Genomic DNA, 25746 nt, shown 5'->3' with positions numbered 1-25746 from the left:
ATTACATCATGTACGTAGTAATTAGTATGTTTTTGCCATTGAGGCTTTTGTGATCTAGACTCCTACATGAGTAGGCCTGATGATGTGTTGAGGACATAGATCATACATACTCTTTTAACCTTAAATTCAGCCTTTCCAAGAAAACACATATACATGCCATTGGATATACAAGAATATCAGCATCTGTCACCATTATGTAAGAGACTTTCCATTCAGATTGTGCTTCATATGCAACTAATATGTGAAAGATGATATACAGTGTTGTGCTCATTAACACAATCTGTGTTGCAGTTTCTAAGTCTTCCCCTTACCTAACTGTGTGTTTATTTGCCTGTTTTCCAGACCTGTTTATGATGCTATCTCGTGCCAGCCGCAGTAGGATGGAAGACCAGCGGGGGGCCTCTCTTTCCAACTTGGAACTTCCGGATTTCCTCAAGCCAAAGAAAAGTGGCCAAGACTCCACCAGCATTGGGACCAACAAAAGCAACCCTTCCTCCGCCGACTCCCACCGTAAGTCCTCCATGTTTAAGGACATGTACGAGGTGCCTGAGTTCCTGAGGGAAGGTCTGAACAGCACCAACCAGAGCTTCTCTGGTGTTTATCCGTCACAAGTACAGGCCGACCACTACTTCAAGGGGCACAACGCTGACGACTCCTTCTTGCCAAACCATTCGTACATGGATGAGTCAGGAAACATGTCCATGTTCAACGACTCGGCCTACATCACCATTTCTCCAGAGAAACAGAGGAAACCTCGCCCCAAATCTGCCACCCCCAACCTGTCCTTCAGCACATTCCGCCCGGACTCCAGCCCCGTCAACGTTCGCGCTGCGCACGCTGCCTACACGCAGCTGACCAAGTCTCACAGCGAGGACTCCATTCTCAACACCACCGTCGTGGAAAACACACTGGACCTGTCAGGAGACGGGCGGCATGGGCTGGCGCGAGCGTACGGAACCACAGATCTAGATAGAACGTTAGTGGAGGATGAAGCTCTGCAGGACAGACCGTCCGTAGACGGAGTACCTCCCAGTTACACCAATGCTAACTCAGTGCCAAAACCGGGGGTTGCTTACTCGCCAAATTCAGACTCCACCGATATAGAGCCACACAACTGTAGTGCTGGATCGGAATCCTTGCCCCCCTCCCCCATGTTGCCCTCCCCAACAACCCACGAGCTCCTCACCACTCCAACACCCAGGCAGAATGCTAATTTACACAATACCAGCAATAACAGCATCGATGGCAGCGTCAGTGCACTGCAAAGTAGAACTCGAGCCGGTATCTGTGTGTCTGACAAAACAGCAAGAAGAACTGTGGTCTCCACAACACAGGACGGGGACAAATTACGTGTGACATTCGTATGATTCCTGCTGGAGAAATATCTAGTTTATTACTGTGAGTTAGTAGTGAGCATGCATCGAGACTTGCCCCAACAGATTATAGCTATAGCTAAAGGTGCCTACGTGAAACATGGATAATATTAGTGTGCTACCTTTTATGGAAATATTTAACCATGAAAAGTGCCATGGTCTGAGTCTTGCCAGTAAGCCATGTTGTAAACCGGTCCATCGGCCTGTTGGTACATTGTTCATCCAAGAATTCTAGATTTGAATTTTAGTTTTCTTTTGTTTTAAATCAGTGTAGTACCAGGTGAGATTTTATGAACACTTGACAGGGAGATTCACAGATACCTTTTTAATAGTGCATTGTGCAAAGTGATGGCACAAAGTAATTTCAATCAAAATGCAACCAATAGACAATTGCAACATTCTTTGTTCATTTTTGGTGTTAAAAAGTTTACTTCTACAACCTATAATAATTATTATTGTAGCATGCATTGCTTTCAAACATCCTATCTATAGGATGATAATGACATGTACATGACAGTACTTTTCACATTTACATGTATTTGCATTGCCAGCTTTAACATGTCTATTTGCAACATTGTATTCCTTGGAACACATTTACTGGGCTGAGTTAAAAACAATTCACTAGGTATGTTCAAAGTGAGCTGTGTACAGAATTGTCAGCATTTCTGTTGATCCTTGACGATGTGTAAAAATTCCCTTCCAAAAAGTTAGTCAAAAATGTAGTGCCTTGTTCTGAATTAGATACAAGAATTGTCCATATCTACAAGGTATAGCAGTACTAGATCTGCCACTGTGTTCAGGAAAAACTTATGAAAACTGTGTACTACATGTAAGCTAGAATAGAAATAATACAGTTAGAATACTGGAAATACTGTGCAAGATGCAGCTCTGTGGTTCATGTAGTATTGTTGTCATTGTACAAATGTATTACTAGTGATGTTTCAATGCTGCCCAAATGTAGCTATAATTGTACAAACTGTACATGTACAAATTCAAGTAGTGTTCTAAGACTTGGGAAGTTTTTTTCTGGCATATGCTGGCTCTTGCTGGGTAAATGTTGGTACATGTATACCAGTATCTTATGCCATTGCCATTACTACTAGCATTTTACTGGGATGTTGTTTCAGTGTGATTTTTATATCATCATGTTACACATAACAGGCATTTGCACAGGAAGAAAAGCAATATTGGAGTTATTTCCTGAACAGTGATTTTTCAGGTCTTGCCCATCCGTATCTGTGTAGGAGTACTCCTAGACAATGTTTTAACAACTACTGGTTTTAACATATGTTTGATTGCCTACCAGTTATCTTGTAGTCTTTTATTGATTAGTGTTTTAATGTTTGTCTACAGTTTGGCAGAAGAAAGATTTCTTAGCTTGATAAAGCGCTGTAGTTTTGAATTGCTGTACATTCTTCATTATGTAGAGCAATACTTTTATGTCAGCCAAGATATTTTTAATTTACGTCATACTTGGAAATGTACATTTCTTGTGTATAATGATATATATGTATAAAGTATGGTATGTACATTTTCGTAAGTATGAATGTGACTAGGTATAACCTGTACATTTTGTAACCAAAAAAGACACTTTGTAGAGTATACTAAATTATAAAAGTTGAACAGTTACAACTGTGCGGTTGTGGTGTTTCTTTTTCAGTTTTTAGAGTATTCTCAAATTTTAAAAAATTGTAATTTTTTTGTAACAAAGGTACACGTCTTCAATGTCAACTACCCATGTTGTTCTTCACCAAAAACTTCAGGCAATTGAGCAAGTTTTCTCTTTGATAAACAGTTCAAGCAGTGAAGTAGTGCTACCTAGAGGAACAAGTCAGCAGTGCAAAGAAACAACCTGGCTAGTGATTCCTGTAAAGCTAGCCAAAGGCGCCACCTAGTGACTGTAGATAATTTTGCATGCCATCAAACATTACACGGACTAGATAAAACCTGACAGATCAGTCACCAACAGACATTGCCACTACAGGCTAATCAGTCTGCACTTCTCCCAATAGTTACTACAGGGTAGTATGACACAATCCACTCCCTAGTGGTCATTTGTCTCTAACCTAACCTCAAAGCTTTACAGGTCTAGTCAATCTAAACAAGAAAGCTCAAGTCATAACAACAATGTCTTCTGGCAGCTTTATTGACCAGTAATGTGACACAAACCATGGCAGTGTGGAGGGGTGGCCCTCCATAGCCTACGATATATGTCTCTACTACTTCCAGGAGCAAGATCACATGAATACACACGTCTCTCACTTCTGAACAAGTCAGGAGGAAGCATCCACAAAATGTCTCTGCCAGGTATGTTAGACATGTCTACATGTCTACCTGACTGCTAGTGCCTAGGTTCTACATGTGCAGAAATCATTAGTGAACATCATATTTGACTTATACATAAACGGAGACACTGGATGAATCCCACACAAACGGGGGTTTTCCAGTGAGCTAATGTCCTATCATAAATGTTCCTATTTCTGTTCGGTCTAGAAAGAACAGCTGTATATTAGGAACATCTACATACACCAAACAGGAGTAAAACACACTGTTTGGCCTGAAGTCCCTCTGCACATTTGTTACTGACATCAGCATCTCACAACAATATGGAGTCTTCCTGTCAATAGCACAGAATTGTAATATGATTTATGTGCTAACATGTCATCTTCACATATACAGCAACATGTCCTGTACATACATGAAGCTTCACTAGTTGATGTGGGGCCAAATGTGCAGCAAGAGATACTTTTGCATCCACCGACACACAACAATGGCCACAAATTACATGTGTCACACAAGCAAGGAAGTTACAAAAGTGTATTCTTATGCTACTGTGAGGTTTTCATCCTCACTTTCAGTGACAAGTCAAAGGTAACAATTCTTAGGAGACAAATCAACAATTATAGTGTGGAGATATCTTACATAGATAACACTGCCAAACTCACATAGGCAACCACATGTATGTATACCCTTACAAACTACAGTTGTCTCACTTTCATGCAAATGTGCTCTTAACAATACAAACTATAAGGATGCACACTTTCTAATTGATGTTGGTTGCAAGACTATTTTGCAATAAGGTCACAAAGCTACTGTACTAAATTGCCTTCTGTGAATTTCAACAGTATTGGTGGATCTGTGATTTCGAATAAATAATAGTAATAAATAGCATATAGGAATCATATCAACACATATTGCACATTGACAATAGAACAAGTTGTCACAGCCACATAAAAACACTTCAGTGAAGCACAACATGATTCACACTTTCACCAACCCATGGAGCTGTTAGCTGTACTGTTTTAGTGACATTTTTGTGACATTTTTTGTCAGCTTGGCAAGTTCCACACATGTGGAAACCTAGCTTCATTAAACACCTGGCCCAACAGGGCAGATGTTACACTGATAGGTACAATTTTTGTTACCATTTTATGCTTTCCATTCGGAAATTCCATAGTATACGGGAAGATAAGACTGTCAACTTGAAGAAGTTGGTAATTCTATCCCTTTAACCATGTTTTTTTTTTTACAAGATTTACCAACTGGTAACATGCATACACAAAACAATGAATCTTGTATTACATGGTAACATTTTTGGGGCCACAAATCAGGGCAAGGTACATGTATACATTTGTACCTCAATTGTTGTTTATTTTCTGTATCTGTCAATAAATATTCTCATAAATGAACCAGCTCGTTCATTCTCACCAAGCATACCCTTCGAAACAAATGTACGGGAGCTTGAACAATATCATCTTGAAGCTAGAGACTATGATGTGTTTGTCCACGTTGTACCCATATATACACATGGAAACATTTCATCCTCAGTTCACCGACCGGGGAATGAATGCTTCTACATCTATTCTGATACAACATACATGTGTAGATACTATCACATGTACTGCAATGGAACACTAACACATGAAAACCAACACACCTTCACCCTGATTTCTTTTTTTGGCAGCTCTACTAATAGTAACCTAACAGCTGCTATTTTGCTACTGCTTCAACAGGTAAATATATCTAAGGGACTTATCCCCTGTGCTACGTGTGTTACAGTTCTCACAACTTTCTAACGGTATCACTGTCAATATTTTTAATTCTCTTTTGCTTTTTATAATAATACATGTACATCTTCTGTCCCATCTGACATGATGAGCGGTGAATCTTACTTCCAATGAGTGACCTTAGAAATTAGCTCGTCACTTTTTGGGCAAAATGTCTGCAAAGGAAGTGAATACTGAGCTGAGGGAATACTCAATAATACTTTGTTTCAGGCATTTATTTATCTATACCTTTGAAAACCTCATATTCATATCTCTGTGAAAGTTTCCAGTCAAATGCAGTCTCAACTGTTGTCTGTTTAGAATTTAGAAGGCACTGGTGTCTCCCCTTGCAGACATTTTACAGTTTTGGTACAACTTTGTGTGCTACTTACTTGCAAACATATGTGAGAGAGCACAAATCTAGTGAGTAATACATACATATTTAAGTCTTACCATACCTACTATGTCTTTGCTTACCAAATGTACATCCTACAACTTACACAGGATCTAAAGCTTAGTGCAAAATACTACCAGAAAAATGCCTCAGCTCCCCAGTTAGCTTGTCTCCTTTTGGCCTAGCCATTGACAAATCATGATGTGATTGGCTATTTGCAACGTAACGCACCAATGGAGTTGCTGCACACATATCAACATCATTCACAATCTTGCCCAGCATCCATGTGTGTTCTGTACTCCACTACCTGATTGGTCAGTATTGCCACAGTTCAGTGGCAATTGGACCAATAGGGTGGCAGCTTCCATCAGATGGTTCCCTGTTGGCAGCAACCTCTCTCATACAGACGGGTGCTTCGCTCCTCGCCTACAGGCAATGGCAGGGGGAGGACATCCTCGGGATCTGAGGCCTGGGGTGGGAAAATAGAATATCAGAAATGCATCATACCACACAAAGCACAGGCAATACTTGAATCATTAGATTAGTATGCAGCACAAAAAGGGCTATGTTTTGTGACTAGATACGGATGCCTGTCAGTTTACTTGAGTCATACTAGAGTTAGAACCACTGTGATTCAGACAAAACATGTACACGTAGAATATCATAAATTTTGTACTTAACTTTACAATCAAGTCAAACTTCTGTAATGCTGACACAGGTTTACAATTGTTTTTCATCACACTTCTGTAACCAAGGTGAAACATTTCTTACGTCGATGTCAGGAAAAGAAAAGGTTGAGTGGGGTGAGGCCACGTCCAGCAGCAGCCCTCCTATGGCTTCTCCAAAAGCTGGGGAAGAAACAGAGACGACAATGAGCAAAACTGTTTTGACACTTCATGTCTTTAACACACATTAACTCAACTCACTACATACATTTTTTGTACACTACTGGAACACTATCAGTTTAACATGATTTCTGAATCACAGAACTGGTGACAAGAAATCAAGGGATTGGGTCCTAGAATGTCAGAACAATGCAAGAGACTTCTTTTCTACAGTAATTCATGAAAAGCCAGTCACAATGATTATCTGCTGTTGTTTATCATACTGTTTCACTGTGCATGTACATGTCTAACACATGGCAACTGTGGACCTTGAAAGGCGCTGTACTTACGATCGAGAGATCCCAGCTCCTGTGGGTCATCGACCTCTGTGCTCCAAGGCTTGGCTGCAGCCATCCATGTACCAGAGATCTCTACAGACAGCATCCCCTGGCTAGACTGGGGTGTATCCTCAGTGTTCAGGGGAATATTCTGCGGGAAAAGGAGAAATTTCAGTTCTGTATATAATGTGAGATTGTTGTCAAAACAGTTTGCAGGCTTCTAATGGTGCAGGCTTGAATGCATTCACAACACTTTTGTGTAGTAAATAAAAGCACAGGTATATCCACAAACTTAATTGTACCTACAATAATATTACAAATAACAAGGTTGCCTTTTACAAATACTTAACTTGCACTGCAATTGTAGAAGGTACAACGTATAGCAACTTCTACATATATGGAAGTTGAACTACATGTATTGTAATATCTAAAGACTACTGTTTACAATGCAACGAAGACTTAGTTACTGTAGACTGCGACATGTCTCTTACCTCCCACAGGTTAGGCGGAGGCGGTGGCAGCTGGTCCTTCTCCGTGCCGACATCCTTATCCTCGTCAAACGACTCCCTCCCGTCGGGGGACGTCCTCTCCCCCTGGCCGAGCACCAGCACGTCCAGAATGGGGGAGAAGTCCGAGCCATCCTCCACACCTCCCATGTCGTTAACGCTGGTCTGGGACGATTTCTCAAAGGACAGTTTCCTCAGCTGTGGCAGCAGGTCCTCGCAGATGTCTCCGACCAGAGGTTCTTCAACAGTCGCCAGTAAGGGCTCCTCCACGCTTTGAACCATGACAATCTCCTCTACAGTCTCCGGTGGAGTACTGAAGATGCTGTCCACAGGTACAGCCTCTTCTAAGTCCTCCTCTTCTTCCAGGATTTCTGTCCCGTCCGAGTGGTAGCACTCGTCCGGGGAGGTTTCCCGGGAGGTTATGGGTTTGAAGTGTGTACGCGATGACACAAACAAGTCTTCTTCGTCCTCAAACGAGCCGTATGAGTTCGGCTTAGGGTGAGTCAACTTGGACTGTTTTGGCACAGCTTCTGCCTCTGGCTTCGCCTTGGGTTTCACCTCTGTGAAACAGCTTTCCCCCTTGTGGTACTCCAGTTTACTGACAGGAGCACCTGACTGGGGGGCAGCTGCGGCTTCATCTTGCACAGTTTCCACAGGGAAGGCTGGACAGGACTCAGTGATGTTCTGTGGGCCGTACTCTGCATACTTGTAGGGATCTTCCTCCCCGACATTCTGCTTGTAGAACTCTGTGCAGATACTGGAGAGAACCACACTATCTGCAAACTGTTCGCTGTCACTGTGCACGGAGTGCAGATCAGTAGAGTCATCCTTGCTCACGTCGCTACCTTGAGCGAAACTGAACCTTGACCTACTGTGACTCGAGGCATCCGAGAAAATCGGGGACGGAGCAGACGTGGGAGTGAAGGATCCCGTGTCTGGTGTTTCCCACACCTCCCTCTGTCCCGCCATGTTGATCTGTCCGTACAGCCCACCTGTGATGAAATGGCTGCCAACTTGCAGGAAACTCAGGTCGTTGGGGCAAGGATACCCTGAGTCTGAGAAATAGCCACTGAAGTCGTCTTCGCATTTCTCGATCCTGGAACTCTCCAGCCACGGGCTGAAGTGTTGCTCTGCCTGCTGGGGGTTGTCCCCGATCATCGGGATATTTGTGGACAGTTTTCGGACTTGGGGAGACTCGCGCCCTGTGTACAGGTAACTGTCGCTGGAGCGCCGACGCACACGCTTCCTGTGCAACCATCGTCCTACCGGGAATGTACTGTTCATCTTCTCAGTTGTCTCCTCATCAAAGCAGAACTGCCTCTCATTACCTACTGCCCCAAACTCTGGGCTGTCGTCCTCAAGCCCACCCTGCTTCTGCTGGCAATCTGCACAGCTGGCAACAACAAACACATCACTATCTGCAGGGTTTGTGTTCTCCAACAGGGGGCGTTCTGACTCCTTTGCGTCTTCGTAGGTGAAGACGTCACGAGGGAACGTAGCATTCCCGTCCTTGTAGGAGCTCGAGTCTTTTGCTACTGGGGACGCCCGTTCACTCAGGAACCCTAATCTGGGTCTGTTTCTCCAGATGTGAAGTTTAGCGTCCGAGGAATCTCCTCTGTCTGACACGGGAGAGAACAAGCTTCTGTCACCGAGGTGGCTCGTGTCTATAATACTGCCACTCTCTGACCCAGGTGTCTCTCTGCCCCAGATGGGCGCGATTTTTGAGCCGTACCTGTCTTCAAACTCTGCTTCTGTTATATCTTCCAATGAGCCTGAAGACTCTGACAGGTTGTCATCTTCTGTTCTATTTGGAGAGTTTTTAGACTGTTTTTCTGCATGAGACTCTGTGTGTTGCATAGATCTATGGCAGTCCTCTAATGATACACTAATGTCTGGATGTGATGTAGTTCTGATAGCAGCATTCTGGCAATGTTCTATAGAATTTCCATGATCAGTTCTCTGTTCTTTGGCACTTTGTGAATGTTCTCTGTCACACTTTTCAACAATTGTCCCCGACCGTCTCCGAAACATTTGGTCCCCTTCTACTTCACAGCCTTTTTCCCCTTCAAAAGCTTGCCTGTTCTGCATACAGTCTACGCAGCATAGCTGATCATACAGGAGCTTCTCTTCTCTACCAGTGGCACTTTCTTGGCTCCAGTTTGTCCGACTATCTACAGTTGGAGACTTCATGTTGTCTCCACTGGCCAGCACTGCACTGTCCCCGTATGTGTAGTCCATTCCCAGCCGACTCCCGGCCTCCATCCCCTCGAAGAAATCCTCAAACATGGGGCTGTCGTACCAGTAGCTCATCTCAGCCGTGGCACTGGCCTTGTCTATGAAGGGATAGGTCCCCCTCACTTCTCCTGGTGGCCACAGCCACCTTCTCCTCCCCCACAGGCTCTGTGTACCACAGAGGAAGGCTCTTCATGTGGTCTGATGCTGAAGAGCTGAACGCACGCCTTTTCCCTCCAATCTTCGGGAGAACGAAGGGTGGGGTCCCCCGGTGGTTACTTGAAGGTGGGGAATTGCTCTTCTTCGACCGACGGGACGAATGTCCGGGCAACTTGCCCGTCTTCCTGTCTCGCCCTTTCACCCCTTGACCTCCGCCCTTCAACCCCGACGGGGCGCTGTCTCTCTTCCCGACTCCGGAGCCCTTGCGGCTCACCCTGCTGCCTGATGCAGCTCCATACTTGTTGCCATGGGAAACTTTGTTGGTGGGTGTGGTGTTGTCGGGTGTGGCACTTTGTTGAGGGCTGCGGAAACAAACAGAGCGACAGATTAGTCAATACCACAGAGTGTGGTGTACAATGTGATACAGGGTTTGATATACTGATTGCACATGCACCCAAAATTGGAGCTGTGTTTCCAAAATTGTTCACTGGTGGTGCACCAAAGGGAAATAATACAAACTCCACCCAGCATGTCCAGTTTGACTGACCTGGAGGAAGCAGAAGATGACTTGCTTCTGCCTTTGCTGCTGTTTTTCCCACTGCTTACACCAGAGCCCTCAGGCTTGGCACACCAGGTGGGGGCAGCCGCAACAGTGACAGGCTCCGCAGTGTCACCCAGGGCAGGAAACGCCTCGTAGTACCTACACGGACATGGAGATATGATGTTGATGTTAAAGTAGATCTCCACTCCACAAAAAAAGATGGTCAGTACTACGAATGTAAAGAGCTGCTTACATTGCTCAGGGTCATGAAGATATTGGTCATTCTTATATCAACAATCATGAATGTCGTATGTAAAAGAACCCAACTGTTAACACACAGTTTAGCAATACCTACAATTAAAAAAAATGACCAGCTTTCCAATCTTCCAGTCTTTGGGATCTGCTAGGATTTATTGGGAAAAATTATTCCAGATACTTTTATGTGTGGTTAAAGTTGAACAGACGAACTGCAAGTTGAGTGTTTACCTCTGAGCCTGATCCTCAGGGGAAGTGGAGTTGTCTTCTCCCTCCTCGACGGCAGGGCTCACGTTCTCCTTCTCCCCGTCAGGCTGGGCTTCTGGGGACAAACAAACAAACAACACAGCTTCAGTAACAGGGAAACTGAGACAAGCATATTCTCATAAGAATCACATTTAAACATTTCAAGCCCTACTCAGATATCTTCATTCCTTATGTACACTAAGCTGCAGAAATGTCTTATTTACACATATCAAACCTTACCAACAAACAACCTCTGCTCTTCACACTGACAAGTGTACAAAACTCGCTGACTGGCCTTCCTATACTATGCCGGTCGCACAGTTACTGGACTTTAATTTACCGGTACTGTCACTGCCTGCGTTCTATTTGTAGACAACACGCACAAGCAGGTGTCACATGCAACAGCAACAGCATACACATCATTGCCCTACATACGTCACAGCTGGCATTCTGCCCCACACAGCATATAGCAACACATCCAGCTTGTGAACTGTTACATGCTTCTAGGATGTATGGTTCATTGACTCGTAGGAAAACATCCGACTATGATTAAGAAAGTAAAATGCGCACCACCTTGGGCCTTGCCAACAGTAAGTCCATATGAGACAGCAGTGCCATATTTAGCGTCATGTACTGGGACTTGCGACGTATGTAAAGGACGAGTGCATTGCTGTAGGCGTGGACAGCCCACGTACAAAACATACAGGGCATTTATGGCTTATCGTGCATCGTCATGCGTCCTACTAAACGTACGACAACATGTGACCTCGACGGTAACAATCTGCTGTTACATAACGTATTACCTACAAACAGACGTCACGACAATGAACTAGCACGCAGAAGCCATGTCAAGAGTGCACTGAGCTTCAACAGTGTATTGTGCTAAAACTTCGTAAAGAAACCTCAGATGCAATTGTAAGAATTCTCTAGATTATGTGTACAAATGGCATCTCCAAGATCCCATTTCTTGTTGTACAAATTAGAGCTCTTTCCTGGCATACATCCTAGAAAATAAGCCAAACCGCTCCTCCCTAACTTATCATTATGTTTTGGCAAACCTCCAAACCTTGTGATTCTGAGTCACTGGTAGATTGTTTGTAATGATCAGATAATGGCAGAAATATTGGTATTTTTTTCTTATTTTACTTATTTACTGAAAGAATGCATTTTGGGTATACTAGTACATTGCTATACAGTACTTCTTTCAACTAAAATCTTGTGTTTTTATCATGCACAACTGTTTCTGCACATAGTTAACACCATGGGGTAAATCACATTGACAATGTGGCAATGTTATTAATCCTTGTAGCTTCTTGTCTAGCAACCTACTTGTACCTTTACTGGGACATTTTTCAAGGCTATCATAAGTCAACTTCGCTTCAACTTTATGTTATACAGTACCAGTGATATAAAGGTGCTCATCTGCAACAAAACAATGTTATCTTTTTTTCTATGTCATAATCATTCTAACCCATAGCATGGCTGGCACAGTTGGCTAATCAATTGTTGGTGTCATGAAAAGAAAACGTACCCTTCTGTGCTTGTAGCTCCTTCAGACGACAGCAGAGCTCTTCCACAAGGCTCTCTATCCCAGCATCCTGGACAAACATAGCATTACAGTCTTGGTCAGGTAACATGGCAAAATCCAGTTACACTACTGTACAGTGCTTCACACATGTATGTTTTACAATCAGTGCCTCGGATCACCTTGTCTTGTCTTGTTGCCTACAACTTGCATGAGCAAAAAGATGGCTCTCTGTCCTTGCTCTCTACCAGTTAATTGGCAGAAAATTACATAGCATGTCCTTGGTTGGATGGGGCCATGGCCAGTAAACATGTTGCTCCAGTTGTGAGGACAGCCAAAAACAAACAAAGACACCAATGTAAACAGCAGTGCCACCAACAAAACATGGCCTTGGACCTTTTCCTAGAAACCTGAATACAATATTACCGTACCATTATCTGGAAAAGTTAGTATGACTCAGACTGAGCTATAATGTCCCAGAAACCACAATGTCATACTGCAAGTAATTCTTTTAAAAAATGACCTTCAGGGCACTTCTTTGAGCTGTCTGACAAATAGGTTAGGATGAAAAATACATTGTCCCCACCCATACTGTCCTTGATATAGATGTGACATACCGGTAACACTTGTTGACAAGTCACCATTCTAACTTTCTGGAAATGTTTTTTGTTGATCTCAAATGAACAACTGATATTTCAAAACCAAAAACTAATATATAGTATGGGATTTTTTCAAATTACATATGTAACTTACGACTTATATTCTCAATTTTAAAAATCATATTATGTTGCAGCAGCTACTGAGTAGGTTACCTTACATTTAAATCTACATGACATACATATACATATACATACATGTACATGAAAATGTGAGGCACCAAGAGTAACATGATTTTGTATGCATGTCACATCCTCATCAGATACTCTACAACAAAAAAACAGCATCTCCTTGATCTATGTCAAACATTCATCATCAATATTACACCATAATGAGAGAAATCTATTTGGTTCAAGCAATTACTCAACAGATACAATATTGAAAACTTGTCCTAATGCCAACTGCGCTTGTTCCCAGGTTGGTTGTGTCTGCCCTGGTAATTGGGAAGCCAGACATCATACAGTGAACCAGAATCCTGACCAGTGGAAAATCAATTGAACGCAAGGTTCTCCCACATTGACTTCTGCCCCTATAACAAACTGGTCATCCCATTTTTAGCAATTTCCTCATAACATCACAACAAATTCAAAAGAAGACTATACTCTTTAAACCGAACTTTGATCCTGTAACAGACAATTATTTCTTTAATTACATGTATACAGTGTATCAATGTCGTTACAATATCAGCAAGCTGCAGAGGTAGTACATTGTATCATCATTGTGGTTTGAAAATAAACAATGACTGTCACTATGTTCAAACAGACAGTTATCGTACTTCAAACATCATCCCCCTAGTTTATCTATCTGTCTGCATATACAACATTATCAGCAATATTGACTGTCTCAAAACTCATGACCTGAAAAATTCAAACATCATCCCCCTAGTCTATCTTTCTGTCTACAGTCTGCATATACAAAACCGTCAGCAGTATTGACTGTCTCAAAACCCATGACCTGAAAAAATGACTGTTGTCATCTCATTAGGGAAAATGATTATGCCAGAAACCAGGCTTGCAGATCTCATATTTTTTCTGTCAAATCATCATAATAGGACAGCTTAATTTAGCATCTTTCTAAGATGTCACAGTCAAGTATGATTCATTTGGAGCTGACATTTTGGAAACAGAAGGCCCATGTGATGAAACACACAGACAGGAGAATTAAATCTTGACCAGCCACGTTTTGCTGCATGTGGCATGTGCATTGGTATGCTGGAAATGTCTGGTGCTAGACGCTGGCAACAGCACCCACCAAAATGATCCCTAGATTACCCCCATGTTCCCTACAATGAAATATGGCTCAAAACCATTCGGCCCCATGCAGGATACCACCTTCCTTAATTCATGCACGCCGCTTGCATTAATCCTGAACGACCAATTAAGCAGCACGGCAGCCTAATGACCCTATGTTCTCCCTGTAATGAAGACGGTTCCCAGACAACTGACATTTACCCCAATACAAATCTATATATACAGATCATGCACAAGCCGCCTGACAATCCCCAGACGATCCCTCCTTTGTTCCACCTCAGCAAGGAGGCACAGTAAAACAACCTGTCATCAAAATAACACAGACAACAAGGGCCCACCTTACCATCTTATGTGTCTGCGACACGAGAGGGAATATTATTTACCGGAACCCCGGCTTTCTGCTGGCCACTTTCATTGGCAATCAATCAGTGATGACACCGGGAGGGAAGCCGGCGTGCTTGTGCTCATGCGCCCAGGGCCAACCCCGCTTGGGGCCCACCCCCACTTGCCGGTACTGCTAAACCAACAACCACAGGTAGAATAGCTAGGGGGCATCCTCTGATCCTAAGCCTCAGATCCACCCATCCCCACAAGGTGTACACAATACAAAATGGATATTCCCTAACACTGTAGAAGAGGGTACATTTATCATCTTGACAAGAGGAATATGGGTATAACTTCAACCACTGGTGCTGAATAAGAATGAGACCTAGGCATGCATGTGAGGTTGCAACAGTGGAGGCTGTGTGATGGAATTCAGGGCCCCCTAGCCCAGCCCCAGCCGGGTAATTTAATCCAAAGCTGACAAGCCCTGCCCAGCTGTTACTATTGCAGCATTGCCATTTTTGGAGCAGACACCACCACTAGCACGATAAAGAGATGATTAGCATACTAACTAAATACAACCATAAAATGGAACAAAGATATTGTCTTTGTAACATCATCCTTTCTACATATACACTAACAAGTCATAAACTTCATCATAAAGATATTATTCTCACTCTGGCTTGACTTTTTGATTTGGTGCCACCAACATAACGCTGTAACAGTGTTGCACAAAAAGAAAACAACAACAGAGATATATAAAGACAAACACAAGTCTAACTGACATCTTGCCCCACCCTTTTGTTGTCAATGGTACACACCCAACGTAAGAGGGGATTGTAAAACAAATGATGATGCCATTGTAAAAATGGTAGTCACTGTGATACGTGTCTGCTGTGTGCTACAGTGCATATACAACTTGTATTTATATTGTTGTAATTGTTTGCTTTGAGGTTATGTAAAGTAATACATGCAAAGTTTGCTTTAGGCCCTAAAGCAAACAATGCATTAGTTTAGGCATATCATTTGCTTCAGGTCTTTAATTTGACGGCAACAACCTCCTCTATGTAATCACCAGAGTCTGTCATTACACTGCAAGTGCTAATGACGCTATAATATAATAATCAATTAATCATCTAATTAATCTATATGAAGCATATAGACTTATGGTTATGCTAAATAGGTTTTATGTATACCCTTGTGTGCGTGTTGATATCCTAACCTTACCTAACCTGTAAATGCAGGAATGTAACTACTGTTTCTGTTAGTCATTATATATTCCTGCCACTGCAGCTGCCTCTAATTCAGAACTGTTTTGAACTAGTCTGCAGGACTCGCACCTACCAGCTCAGCTTACATCATCATTTCAACAAATAGCTGACAAGATAAATCACTCGATTGGTGTCAGGTGCACTGCTGCTAGAGAAAGGGCCATCATTTCATTCAACTACTGGTATCTTAACATTTCTGAAAGTTCATAACACATATTTCAACGGAGTTTGTAATAGTTCTCTGTTGTCACTACCCTGTATCAGGTCCACAAAAAGTGCAACAAAGGAAGAACATATGGCTTCATACAAATGTGTTCACCTGACTGATACGAGGAACATGGAACATAACATACACAAAATATACAAAGTAATCAACACTTATATCTTGACTAGTCTTGGTTGTCGTATACAACATTAGATTATTTTACCTACCATTCGCGCAATACCTACCAAGGAAATCTTGATCGAGATCGTTCTCCTGACTGAGTTTCAAACTCAGACAGTTGGCTGTTTCAAATGCAACAGGAGTCAGGCTACTGATCTGCGGTGTGCCTTACAGTCTGGGCTGTATGGAGATGATGCCAAGAAACCACCACTTTATAACCAGCTCAGACGGCAGTGACGTAGGAAACCGACCTGGCTCATGTATGAAATCCTTACAGGTGGAGATTGTGCACAGGAGAATACAGTATTCCTAACTGAGTGGGTGTGAGAGAGTCTTACGTAGACAATACCAAATATGGAAAAGCTCTCAGCTTGCATTAAGATTCAGTATGACTATCTAAAGCAATTGTAACATCAAATTGGCAACCAAGTGTCTTATAAATCAGGTGGGACATAAAATAGCTTTGCTCTACAGTTGTCAATGCACGACATCAGTCCTTATATGGATGAGTAGATATGATATCAGTTAAAGGTACTTGGCAGGGATATAGTTACAATGTGTGAACCATTAAAATACTGCCAAGTACATAAAACATTATGATACAAGCATACTTGCACCTGTATTTGGTAATAAAAGCAAGAAAGTGCAGGGAAAGGATGCTGGAATTGATCACTGCTGTATGTACAGGCATGTCTGATATGTTTTGTGCCTCAAACAAAATGACATTCTTTAAGATCATGACAACATTTACATGATTGTATATGTATGGTGAACCTTTACATGTACATGTATATGTATGTTGACTTGACATTTTCTACATACACTGTATGTACAGGATGAACAATGATCATGGCACTCATCACATTGTATGTATAAATACAATGGTTGTATCAAAATTCCAATTCCTGCAACAGAACAGGACGTATTTATTGATTGATTTATTATAATATAAGTTGTAGGCTATAGTATAGGTTCCAGGATATAATGATCATTTTTTGAGCCATGTCATCCCAGTGTTGCTTGATTGTTCAAGTGTACTACATGTAAGCCAGCCTGGTTACCAAACCTTCATGTATTTTAGCTACTGTGTCCTACATCGGCAAATAGTGGAGAGGATGTAGGACTCGGGAGCTAAAATAGGTCTGGTAACCAGGCTAGTGTAGCCAGGTGTGCTATATTGAACATGTTCCTACAAACTGCAGACAGAAGCACACTTGTGTATGTTCAAGGTAAGATAACTAACCTCCACTCTTCAACATCGTAAGAGCTCCAGATATACGACCAAATTTCACATCAATGCATGGTTATTCAGAGGACCAATTAACAACATCTGAATTCTTGGATGTTGGTGACTCTCCTGGCAAGCCTTTATGTACATACAGGATCAAGATATCAGTCTTCAAACCCAACAAGTCTGTCCTCTCACTTGCCCAAGGTCAACAGGGCTGCTCTTGGCCTAAACAAGGACCAACTACATGTATGACCTTACTCAAGGTTGTCTGGCTCTCAGGGATTTATAGTGCGTGCACTCCCTTGAACTGCAAATGGAAACTCTGGGCCATAAACCCAGGTACAGGGCAGCCATCCCATCTTAAAATCAATGGGACTGTGAGACACTGAATTTCAATGTCACCCACCTGAGATAGTCATGGGGGGAAAAACTTGTTACGAAACATAACTATTATCATGACGCCTTGATACGAATAAGGTGACATCTTGATATGATAGAGACTCAGATAAGCATGAAAATAAGTGTGCTTATAACAGTGGCATAATCATAGTATTTCCTGAATTTGAAAGATGATTTTCCTCACAATAGCCATGCATCATGCTTTACCGAGACTCAACTATTATTTATTTATAATTGCCTTGGTCTAAAATACAATTTCATTCAAATTTTAAAATTCTTTTGGTTAGGCCTAGGAAAATTAACGTCGCTTCAAATTAAGGTACTGAAAACTTAGGGTCAACAAGATAGGGATCCTCTCTTTTTTGCAAGATTCAGGCTCAAGGCCAGGTCATGCAAACCTGGATTTGGTCCACAGAACGTATATTTTGTCAATTTTCAATAAAACTTCCCTAAAAAATCATTTATTATTGTGAAATTTAAGGTGAGTTATGGTAAATTCTTTTAGTTTAAAAGCTGTCTCTATATTAACAACCTTCTAGTCTGTCCCTGAGAGTGTCAAAATTCGACACCAAGTTACCAAGAAACCAGCCGGCCACACATTACAGATTACAGCTGAGGTCAGGGTCAAGGAAAGGACAAATGGAATGTTACAGACATTGGGGTAAAACCCAGGAGAGGCCCCAGCACAGAAACACGGGCAAATTTATGTAAACCAGAAGTCACAAAAATCATCAGTGTACCAGAATTTGGACACTGACTGAAGAGCATATATAACGTGGATTAGTGAACAATTTATCAGGCGGTATCAAATCAATTAATCAACAGTTTTTGATGAATAAATAATGGTACAGTTCCACTACTATGCACTAGGGGGAGCTTTTCGTGATTAGGTGTCCATGCCTGCCAATGTTGCCGTCCCCTTTCTGGGAGGGACCTGTATGATGCAATACCCTGGAGCTGCTTTGGACAGATACCGTTTCTCACAATGTAGCTTTTATATTGCAATTATCTGTAGATAATACTGAACAGTTGATTTTTAATGTTTATGAAGTTAAACTTGAATCTTTCCTTTCAATACATGTGGAGTATAAATGTCATAAAATTAAATTTGAAGATTTAGCAACGGCATAAGTCTTGTAAACGAATAAAGCTCTGACAAACCCCGTCAATACTCAAACTGTTGAATCAAATGTTGTCACTGTACAGTTTCATGTACAGAAAGTTGAGAAACAACATGTGCCCTAAGTCTGTATATACCTGGTGACCAGGTATATACAGACTTGGGGCACATGTTGTTTCTCTGGTCTATACTAGTTTATCTGGGTCAGAGGTCTGTACAATGTACATCTGGGACAGACACTCACAGTCAGTCCAAACTGATTACAAAAGTTGGACCAGAAGGGATGGTAGGGGAAGAAGAATAACATTTTTCATTCAAATGTCTTTGCAAATGTCTGTCTTCTCTTTCAACAATTCTTCATACTCGAATCATAGTTTTCAAAGTTTTCAGTTTTTTTCTGCCAAAACTATCCAGACATAACATTTCTTTTAATTCCTTTTCACCTCACCTGTGGCAGAATCACCTTTCAATACTGATGACTTTCCAATTTGTGTAGAAAATTTAGCACATTTGGCATATCTGTTGAACTGTTAATAATTAACAGATTGCATTTTTAATTCTACATAGAAAATGTGTTCATCAACACACAGGAACACTTCCACTTTTGCTTCAGTTCCAGACAATTTGCAAGTCATACCGCACACTAAATGCACACTATTGGCATGTCACGGGGCCCCAACTATTGACCAGCATTCATCTCACATGACTCATGCACGTTATTGAACACATGACTGCATCTGTCCCTGCACTGCCCAACAAGATCAATACTTCTGAATATAATAACACACCCAGTATCAAGACAGGAGCATACGTTGTAGAAACCTAACATGGATTCTCCTACCATAAAACACATTTTAGACTAATGCCCAACTAACCAATTTGTTTCAATAAATGATTAATGTAGTTTTATATATCAAAGGCTACAAAGCCAGGAATGCCTGTAATTGAAAAATACTTGGTAGTTTATGACTAGGTGAAACCAGACATTGCTGAAACCAGACACCTGGGCTGTCCTTGCTGAGTGTAGTAAACAGCAGTTCTGGGTAGTGTCAGAGGTAACCATGTCATTGACCTGCATAAACCATCTCGACACGTATACACACACATTATGTGTCAACAGCGTCATGGTACACATTAATATATTTGGGCACATTTACATGTACATAATTGAACTTTGACCTGCTGCACATCTGAGTTGCTGCAAAAAAATGAATTCTTAGCAGATCTGGAAACATTTAACAAAGATTCATTCTACAATGACTGTTTGACTTGTACATGCATACAAATTCTGCCTACAACACATCATGCATTCTTATCTAGAACGCAGTGTTATCATGTCCAAGTATGAATACAACTGTACTTCTCTCACCTGATCAGACACAGACTGCAGACACTGGACAGCTGCTGTTTTCTTCAGCTCTTCCTTGTCCACGCGCCCCTTCTTCTTGCCCTTGACCTTCACGTACCCCATCTTGCGCCCGAAGCCGGTGCCCCCGTCGACGTCCACCTCGGCCATCTCGTCCACATCCTCCTGGAGCAGGATGCTGAGAATGTAGCGCGTGTAGATCATGGCATCGATCCCGCGCATCTCCAGCTCCTGCCCCAGCCAGGACTGCACACCGCTCGTCTTCAGGGCCGTCAAGGCCGGCAGGACCATGGTTTTCATTGGTCTCCGCACCGCCCGGCCACCCAAACGGCTCAAAGCACCCTACCCTCACACCACACCACCTTTCCCTTAAGCCAGCATCGGCACAGCCATGGTGACAGAAAGGTTGCTACTTTCCACAACAGGAACAAATTTATGGGTTTCTAAAGAGATAGACTAGTAGCGAACCACATGGCAATGATGTTGACATCCATACTGGACAATGCTAACATGAATATCTGTGATACTAATACTGACTGATGCAAGCTTGTGAGATATAGCCCTCCCCAACTCAATATTTACTTGGGTGAGGTGAGGACTATATTTAGCACAGCTTCGGTGGCACAGCTTCGGTGGAGCAGGTGGTGGGTTCAGCGCTGCTCAGTCACCTGTGCAAGAACGGCAAAAAGAAGACGACACAATATTAGATAAAGATTATAACGTAATTGAATTTCTCTGTGTTTCAGATCAATCAACACGACAATTATTCAGATAGCATAACAAATAACTACTGTACCATTTGAACTCTTTCTATTTAGTACCAAACTACTGCTATGAAGTCACAAGATTCCTATTGTAATTAACAAATATCCCATACAAAGACTGGCCATTTCCTGAATATGACAAATATACATCCTTATTTCTACCTCCCATAGTTCAGTGTACATTTCTTTACCCCATATCGACAAGTTAAGTGAGCCTCCAGCTGATCCTACAGTGACAACAATGGGCTAACAGATAATTTTCATATTGCTGGTGCACAGGTGGACCTTTATATCCACTGTTTACATAAGACAGGTGGGTGGAAATGTCACCTTCATGCCTCATTACAGACTTAAGCCCTCCTGTTGACAAGATAGCACCATGTAACAACCACCACTTCAGGTTACTTTGTGCTAAGCCTTTATATCATCACCATGATTTGATCCAATAAGCAGCTAATATAGGACAGTAACAGATAGAGTTTTCAGTTTGTAACACTGGTTACAAGATCAAGAAGGTTCTATCATTCAATAGAACCTCATTGGACAGATAAATGGTTGGCAGCAGCTGGTCACTAAGGGCAGCATGGGAGCTTTGACCCCCATGAGACTGCTTGACCACTGTTTATGTATGAGAAGTGCATTTTCCTTATCATGTACAAACAACACAAGCAAACATGGCAACAAAACATTCATGTGGACAAATCAAAACTCTACAAATCTTTGTGAGAAGTGTTCTACTCATGAAGCGGTCATACTCATATCCTACATACAATACATCTTATGGGGAAAACTGGGAAAACATACACAAAAGCATTTACAGGTGCCCATCTGTAAAAAGTAACTCAATTGACGGGGTTCGAAGAAGCCCCTTTTCTTCTTCAAGTTGTCCTATATCTCCATGTCCTATATCTCCATACAGTTCCTCCTACAGTTCCACAGTTCCTCCCAAATCCCCAGTCTGCAGGGATAGGTCCACCCAAGCATGCATATTTCATCTCTAATGCCATTGATTGCACACTGCCCATTTACTGATGACAAGTCAGCAGCTGATGCAAGAGGAACAACTGATTGTACACCAGCCTGTTGAATATTCATGATGTTACAGCCATCATCTGCAGGTGATACCAACAAGCAAGACACCGTTGTTGAACAGTTCTGTACATATTACACTGTGTTATCAAGGTCTTCAAGGTGATGAATACTCACAGGCAACCAGTAGGAATAATTCCAGAGGAGGACATAATAGAATAACGTGCAATAGTAACAATGCAATCAGCTTAAATAATGCACAATCCAATATGCAGATTTGGCATACCTATCATTTTAGCAAACACATTTACTTCTAAGGCCCAGGTATGCCAGAATTTTGCTAGAAGTAGTATCAATTCACAAACTTGAAAGGAGACTTAGCAAACGATACCACCTTACCAAATCATTGTACTTGGCATCTTTCATCGATCCCTCAGCTGTTAAAAAACTACAATATACCCCCAGATCCTTTGATATCTTTCAGATCTTTGTCATGCTTGATCCTATTACTAATGGCTGCAAAGATCATAGTTAGCTAATGTGTCTCTAGTACATGTATGTTCCTTGCCCATTTGTGAAGAGGATACAATTTTTGAAGAGAATATGATTTCAAATATCATGTTTCATTTGCTTACAATTCTGGCCCTGGAGACGCTGAGTTTGAGGCCAAGTCATGGCATCATGCCATATTCATAAGATTCTGTATAACCAGTCTAGACCAGTCTGGCAATAATTACCTCGGCTAAAAACAAGGTATGCAAATAACAAGGTGCGGCAGTGGGAGGGGTCATTACAAATAATGCAAGCCTCCTTCACGTTGTTTCTCCTACTCTTACAACATTCAGACATGCATCCGGCATTGCTTTCAGTTAACTACTAAAAGCCCAGCTAGAATTTCGAAGATTCCTTGTTTAGTGAAACACATTAGATGAGGTTGTAAGATTGCCAAACAATCTATAAAGTCTACTGCTACATGTTTCACTTTGATTGAACAATTACATGTACATGAACTAATATTCTATTGAATAGATGTTTTAAAAGCCAGAGAAGTTTCAACATTTACAAGTTTAAGACAACATCTGAAATTATCCTGAAAAAGGATGTGCAGCTGATGATCATAAGTAGATTTGGGACAGGTTGTTAAAAAAGAAAGGGTATGCAAATTTGCTGGGTGGTCACAAGTACATGTGTACCCTCACGTGTGAGGTACGTGTCATTTGCATGACAATAATATCAAATCGTGCAATTAGCAAAGTAACATCGAAGAAAACTTCTTATCTCTATGGATTTTCGTTTTGGAACCCTGTGGGTGCCCAGGTATGGGCGCGATGGCCAAATATGACGATGTTCTCTAGTGACTTCTAGAAAGGCAGATACTAAAAATTCCCACGTCAGCTAGCCGTGCCGGCCGGCTTGATCGACAACCCACGTGATTTTTCTACACTATGCCACATATTTTACGTCACAATGCAGACAGAATCCAAGCATCGATTCAAATAGTCATAATAGAGGTGAAATAACGGAAGTTTGATAAGGGGAAAAAAACACAGCGAAGAAGTAAAAGGAACTGTTACAAACCGGCCTCACTTCCCTACGTACGTTCCACGTTCCGTTAGGTGGGAGGGGACGGTACCGCGACATAAATTTCCAGCAAAATATCGATAAAAAACGACAAACATCGACCGACATCTACGCTGTACTGCATTAAGAACATTAATCATTTCATCTCCTGACCAAAATCGACCATGTGGAGTTCAGATGGGCAGTTGTACTTCCGCATTCGCACCCAAAAATTATGGTGGATGAAAATATCAAAGACCTTGACAGGACATACACTAGAAGCTCGCAGAGAATAAGTGTACATCTGTAAAAATGGGATCTACCAGATAATGTTATAGAGTCTTGAACACTCATTTTCAAATACACGTTAATAAACTGAGGTATTCTCACCGAAAATGCAGTCTGTAGATCGATTTGACTGCGATGCCTCAAATAGCGCAGAGTGGAGGGGCAGACACCGCTGACCGCTCGTACGGCGCTACCCAAGATTCCAAACCGGGCCCGCCAAAAAAGGACGTCTGTCCCCTAAAGGAGGCCAACAAAGTCTCCGCAGCTCTAAGATACTCCTAAAGCTGGCCTTGGAGACCTAAGACAAGCTGAAAGTCTAGATTTTACAATTCTGCCCACCAGACAAACGGATGACTTTCGGCTTGTTCGACCCGACCTGGGACAGTGCTGTTTACTATTTGTTTGGGAGAAAGGGCCGGGATGGTATAACCATCCGCACAAAATAAACCCAAAACATTTGAATGTTTCCCGTCATTACTCACCAACACTGTTCTGACAATAATATTTTGTCATTTTAATTCAATCTTGTACCTCGTGAGTAGTATTTGGTGGCATTAAAATCTAAGAAATAGACCATTTTTTGTTCTTCGGGTGCGGATCAATACATTGTAATTAATGTCCTCTGCAGCAACGGTCACGATCTCGTGCCCAGGGTAGTCAATGGACGTCTGGCATTCTCGTGCAAAGTTGAGAGGTTAAAAAATGGCGGGAAAGTACCGCTGACAGGATATAGTGCAACACTTTCCGAGTCGATGTAGTAAGCATCACTGGCAATTTGGCATACTTTTGTGTGATATATAAACGCAAAACCTTTTAAACAGCTGTGGAAACTTTCCCCTTCAGGAATTCTCGTTTTGTGTATCTCTCAAGTGGTTTTCTCTAGACTTTGCGCGTTACGCAACAGACGTGACAGAACGCGTACGAAAAGGCATCCGAAACCATAACTCTGCTTGGATATTGTCTACTCAGTATACAATATCCGTATTGGCACATCACACCAATTGAAAAGATGCTATGAATGTAAAAAGATGCTGTGCAAGGGCGGGTGACAGATTTGGGCAGGGTTTCAGGGCCCTTATAAGCGTCTGTCATGTTGTTCTCAGTGGAATTTTCTTCTACTCTTCAGACTTCAAGCAGATGTTGATGGGAGAAGATCGTTAGCTTTTATATATGGTCCGTTTGTAGAAAAAAACGGACCTCATATAAACAGCTAACGATCTTCCCCCATCAACCTCTGCTTGGAGAGTAGTTTTCTTCCCCCTCGTTTTTTCTATGTCCTCATCACGTGGAAAACTGCAGTCCGGAAAGTTACGTCACCGCACTAATCTCCCAGCCCCAGAAAAGGCCGGATCTGGATGCCCGACCTGGAACGGAAGAGCGGGTCTCTTGATAAAGGATTTGCGGTTGACCTCGGTCGGGAAGGACCGTTTGTCTCAGCTAGGGTTGGAATAAGAGAAACCCTCAAAGACAAGAGGCTTACTAGTGGAGATGACTACATATAACCAGTTTGCGTTAGAATAGACTAGAACAAATACACAGACCGTTGCTGAGTGCGCTCGCTTACTTACTTGTAACTACCATCATCGTCGCTAGGAGCGTTGTTCTTAAGAAGTTGACTAGTTCAGAGGCAATGCCATTGTTTTACTTAGTTGTCAACAACTAT

The 25746-nt window shown here is 42.1% G+C and overlaps 3 protein-coding genes across 5 annotated transcripts in view; 1 reads left to right on the top strand and 2 right to left on the bottom strand.

The window, feature by feature from the left end:
* LOC109485303 (regulator of G-protein signaling loco-like) overlaps positions 1-2990 on the top strand; it is a 47628-nt gene extending 44638 nt beyond the window's left edge. For all 3 annotated transcript variants that reach the window (XM_019788841.1, XM_019788842.1, XM_019788839.1), the window contains exon 18: positions 343-2990. In XM_019788841.1, coding sequence (XP_019644400.1) covers positions 343-1367 — 1025 coding nt within the window. In that variant the 3' untranslated portion in view covers positions 1368-2990. The remainder of the gene's footprint in view (positions 1-342) is intronic.
* Positions 2991-3503: 513 nt separating this feature from the next.
* LOC109485306 lies at positions 3504-9812 on the bottom strand. Its single transcript, XM_019788846.1, has 4 exons — positions 7467-9812; positions 6988-7126; positions 6585-6661; positions 3504-6282 (listed from the first exon to the last, which is right to left on the bottom strand). The coding sequence occupies exons 1-4, from the start codon at positions 9789-9791 to the stop codon at positions 6181-6183; spliced, it is 2643 nt and encodes an 880-aa protein (XP_019644405.1). The 5' UTR covers positions 9792-9812; the 3' UTR covers positions 3504-6180.
* LOC109485307 (uncharacterized protein KIAA0232-like) lies at positions 9743-24492 on the bottom strand. Its single transcript, XM_019788847.1, has 6 exons — positions 24186-24492; positions 20446-21110; positions 12446-12512; positions 10900-10990; positions 10420-10572; positions 9743-10234 (listed from the first exon to the last, which is right to left on the bottom strand). Exons 2-6 carry the CDS (start codon positions 20740-20742, stop codon positions 9793-9795), a joined length of 1050 nt encoding a protein of 349 aa, XP_019644406.1. The 5' UTR covers positions 20743-21110; positions 24186-24492; the 3' UTR covers positions 9743-9792.
* Positions 24493-25746: the final 1254 nt, after the last annotated feature.

Source organism: Branchiostoma belcheri, unplaced genomic scaffold, assembly GCF_001625305.1.
Source record: "Branchiostoma belcheri isolate BF01 breed outbred unplaced genomic scaffold, Haploidv18h27 scaffold74, whole genome shotgun sequence".
Classification (NCBI taxonomy): domain Eukaryota; kingdom Metazoa; phylum Chordata; class Leptocardii; order Amphioxiformes; family Branchiostomatidae; genus Branchiostoma; species Branchiostoma belcheri.
This window is presented reverse-complemented; position numbering and strand designations above follow the sequence as displayed.

What these genes read in the sequence shown, in the direction of transcription:
- LOC109485306 (XM_019788846.1), bottom strand. Translation starts at nt 9,791, where the DNA reads ATGAGCTACTGGTACGACAGCCCCATGTTTGAGGATTTCTTCGAGGGG. An exon ending in CTCCGCCTAACCTGTGGGAG is followed by an intron (nt 7,127 to 7,466) that starts GTAAGAGACATG and finishes CTTTTCCCGCAG; the next exon opens with AATATTCCCCTGAACACTGA. An exon ending in GGAGCTGGGATCTCTCGATC is followed by an intron (nt 6,662 to 6,987) that starts GTAAGTACAGCG and finishes TTTCTTCCCCAG; the next exon opens with CTTTTGGAGAAGCCATAGGA.
- LOC109485307 (XM_019788847.1), bottom strand. Translation starts at nt 20,742, where the DNA reads ATGAAAACCATGGTCCTGCCGGCCTTGACGGCCCTGAAGACGAGCGGT. An exon ending in GGAGCTACAAGCACAGAAGG is followed by an intron (nt 10,991 to 12,445) that starts GTACGTTTTCTT and finishes GTTTGTCCCCAG; the next exon opens with AAGCCCAGCCTGACGGGGAG. An exon ending in CCTGAGGATCAGGCTCAGAG is followed by an intron (nt 10,573 to 10,899) that starts GTAAACACTCAA and finishes ATGTCCGTGTAG; the next exon opens with GTACTACGAGGCGTTTCCTG.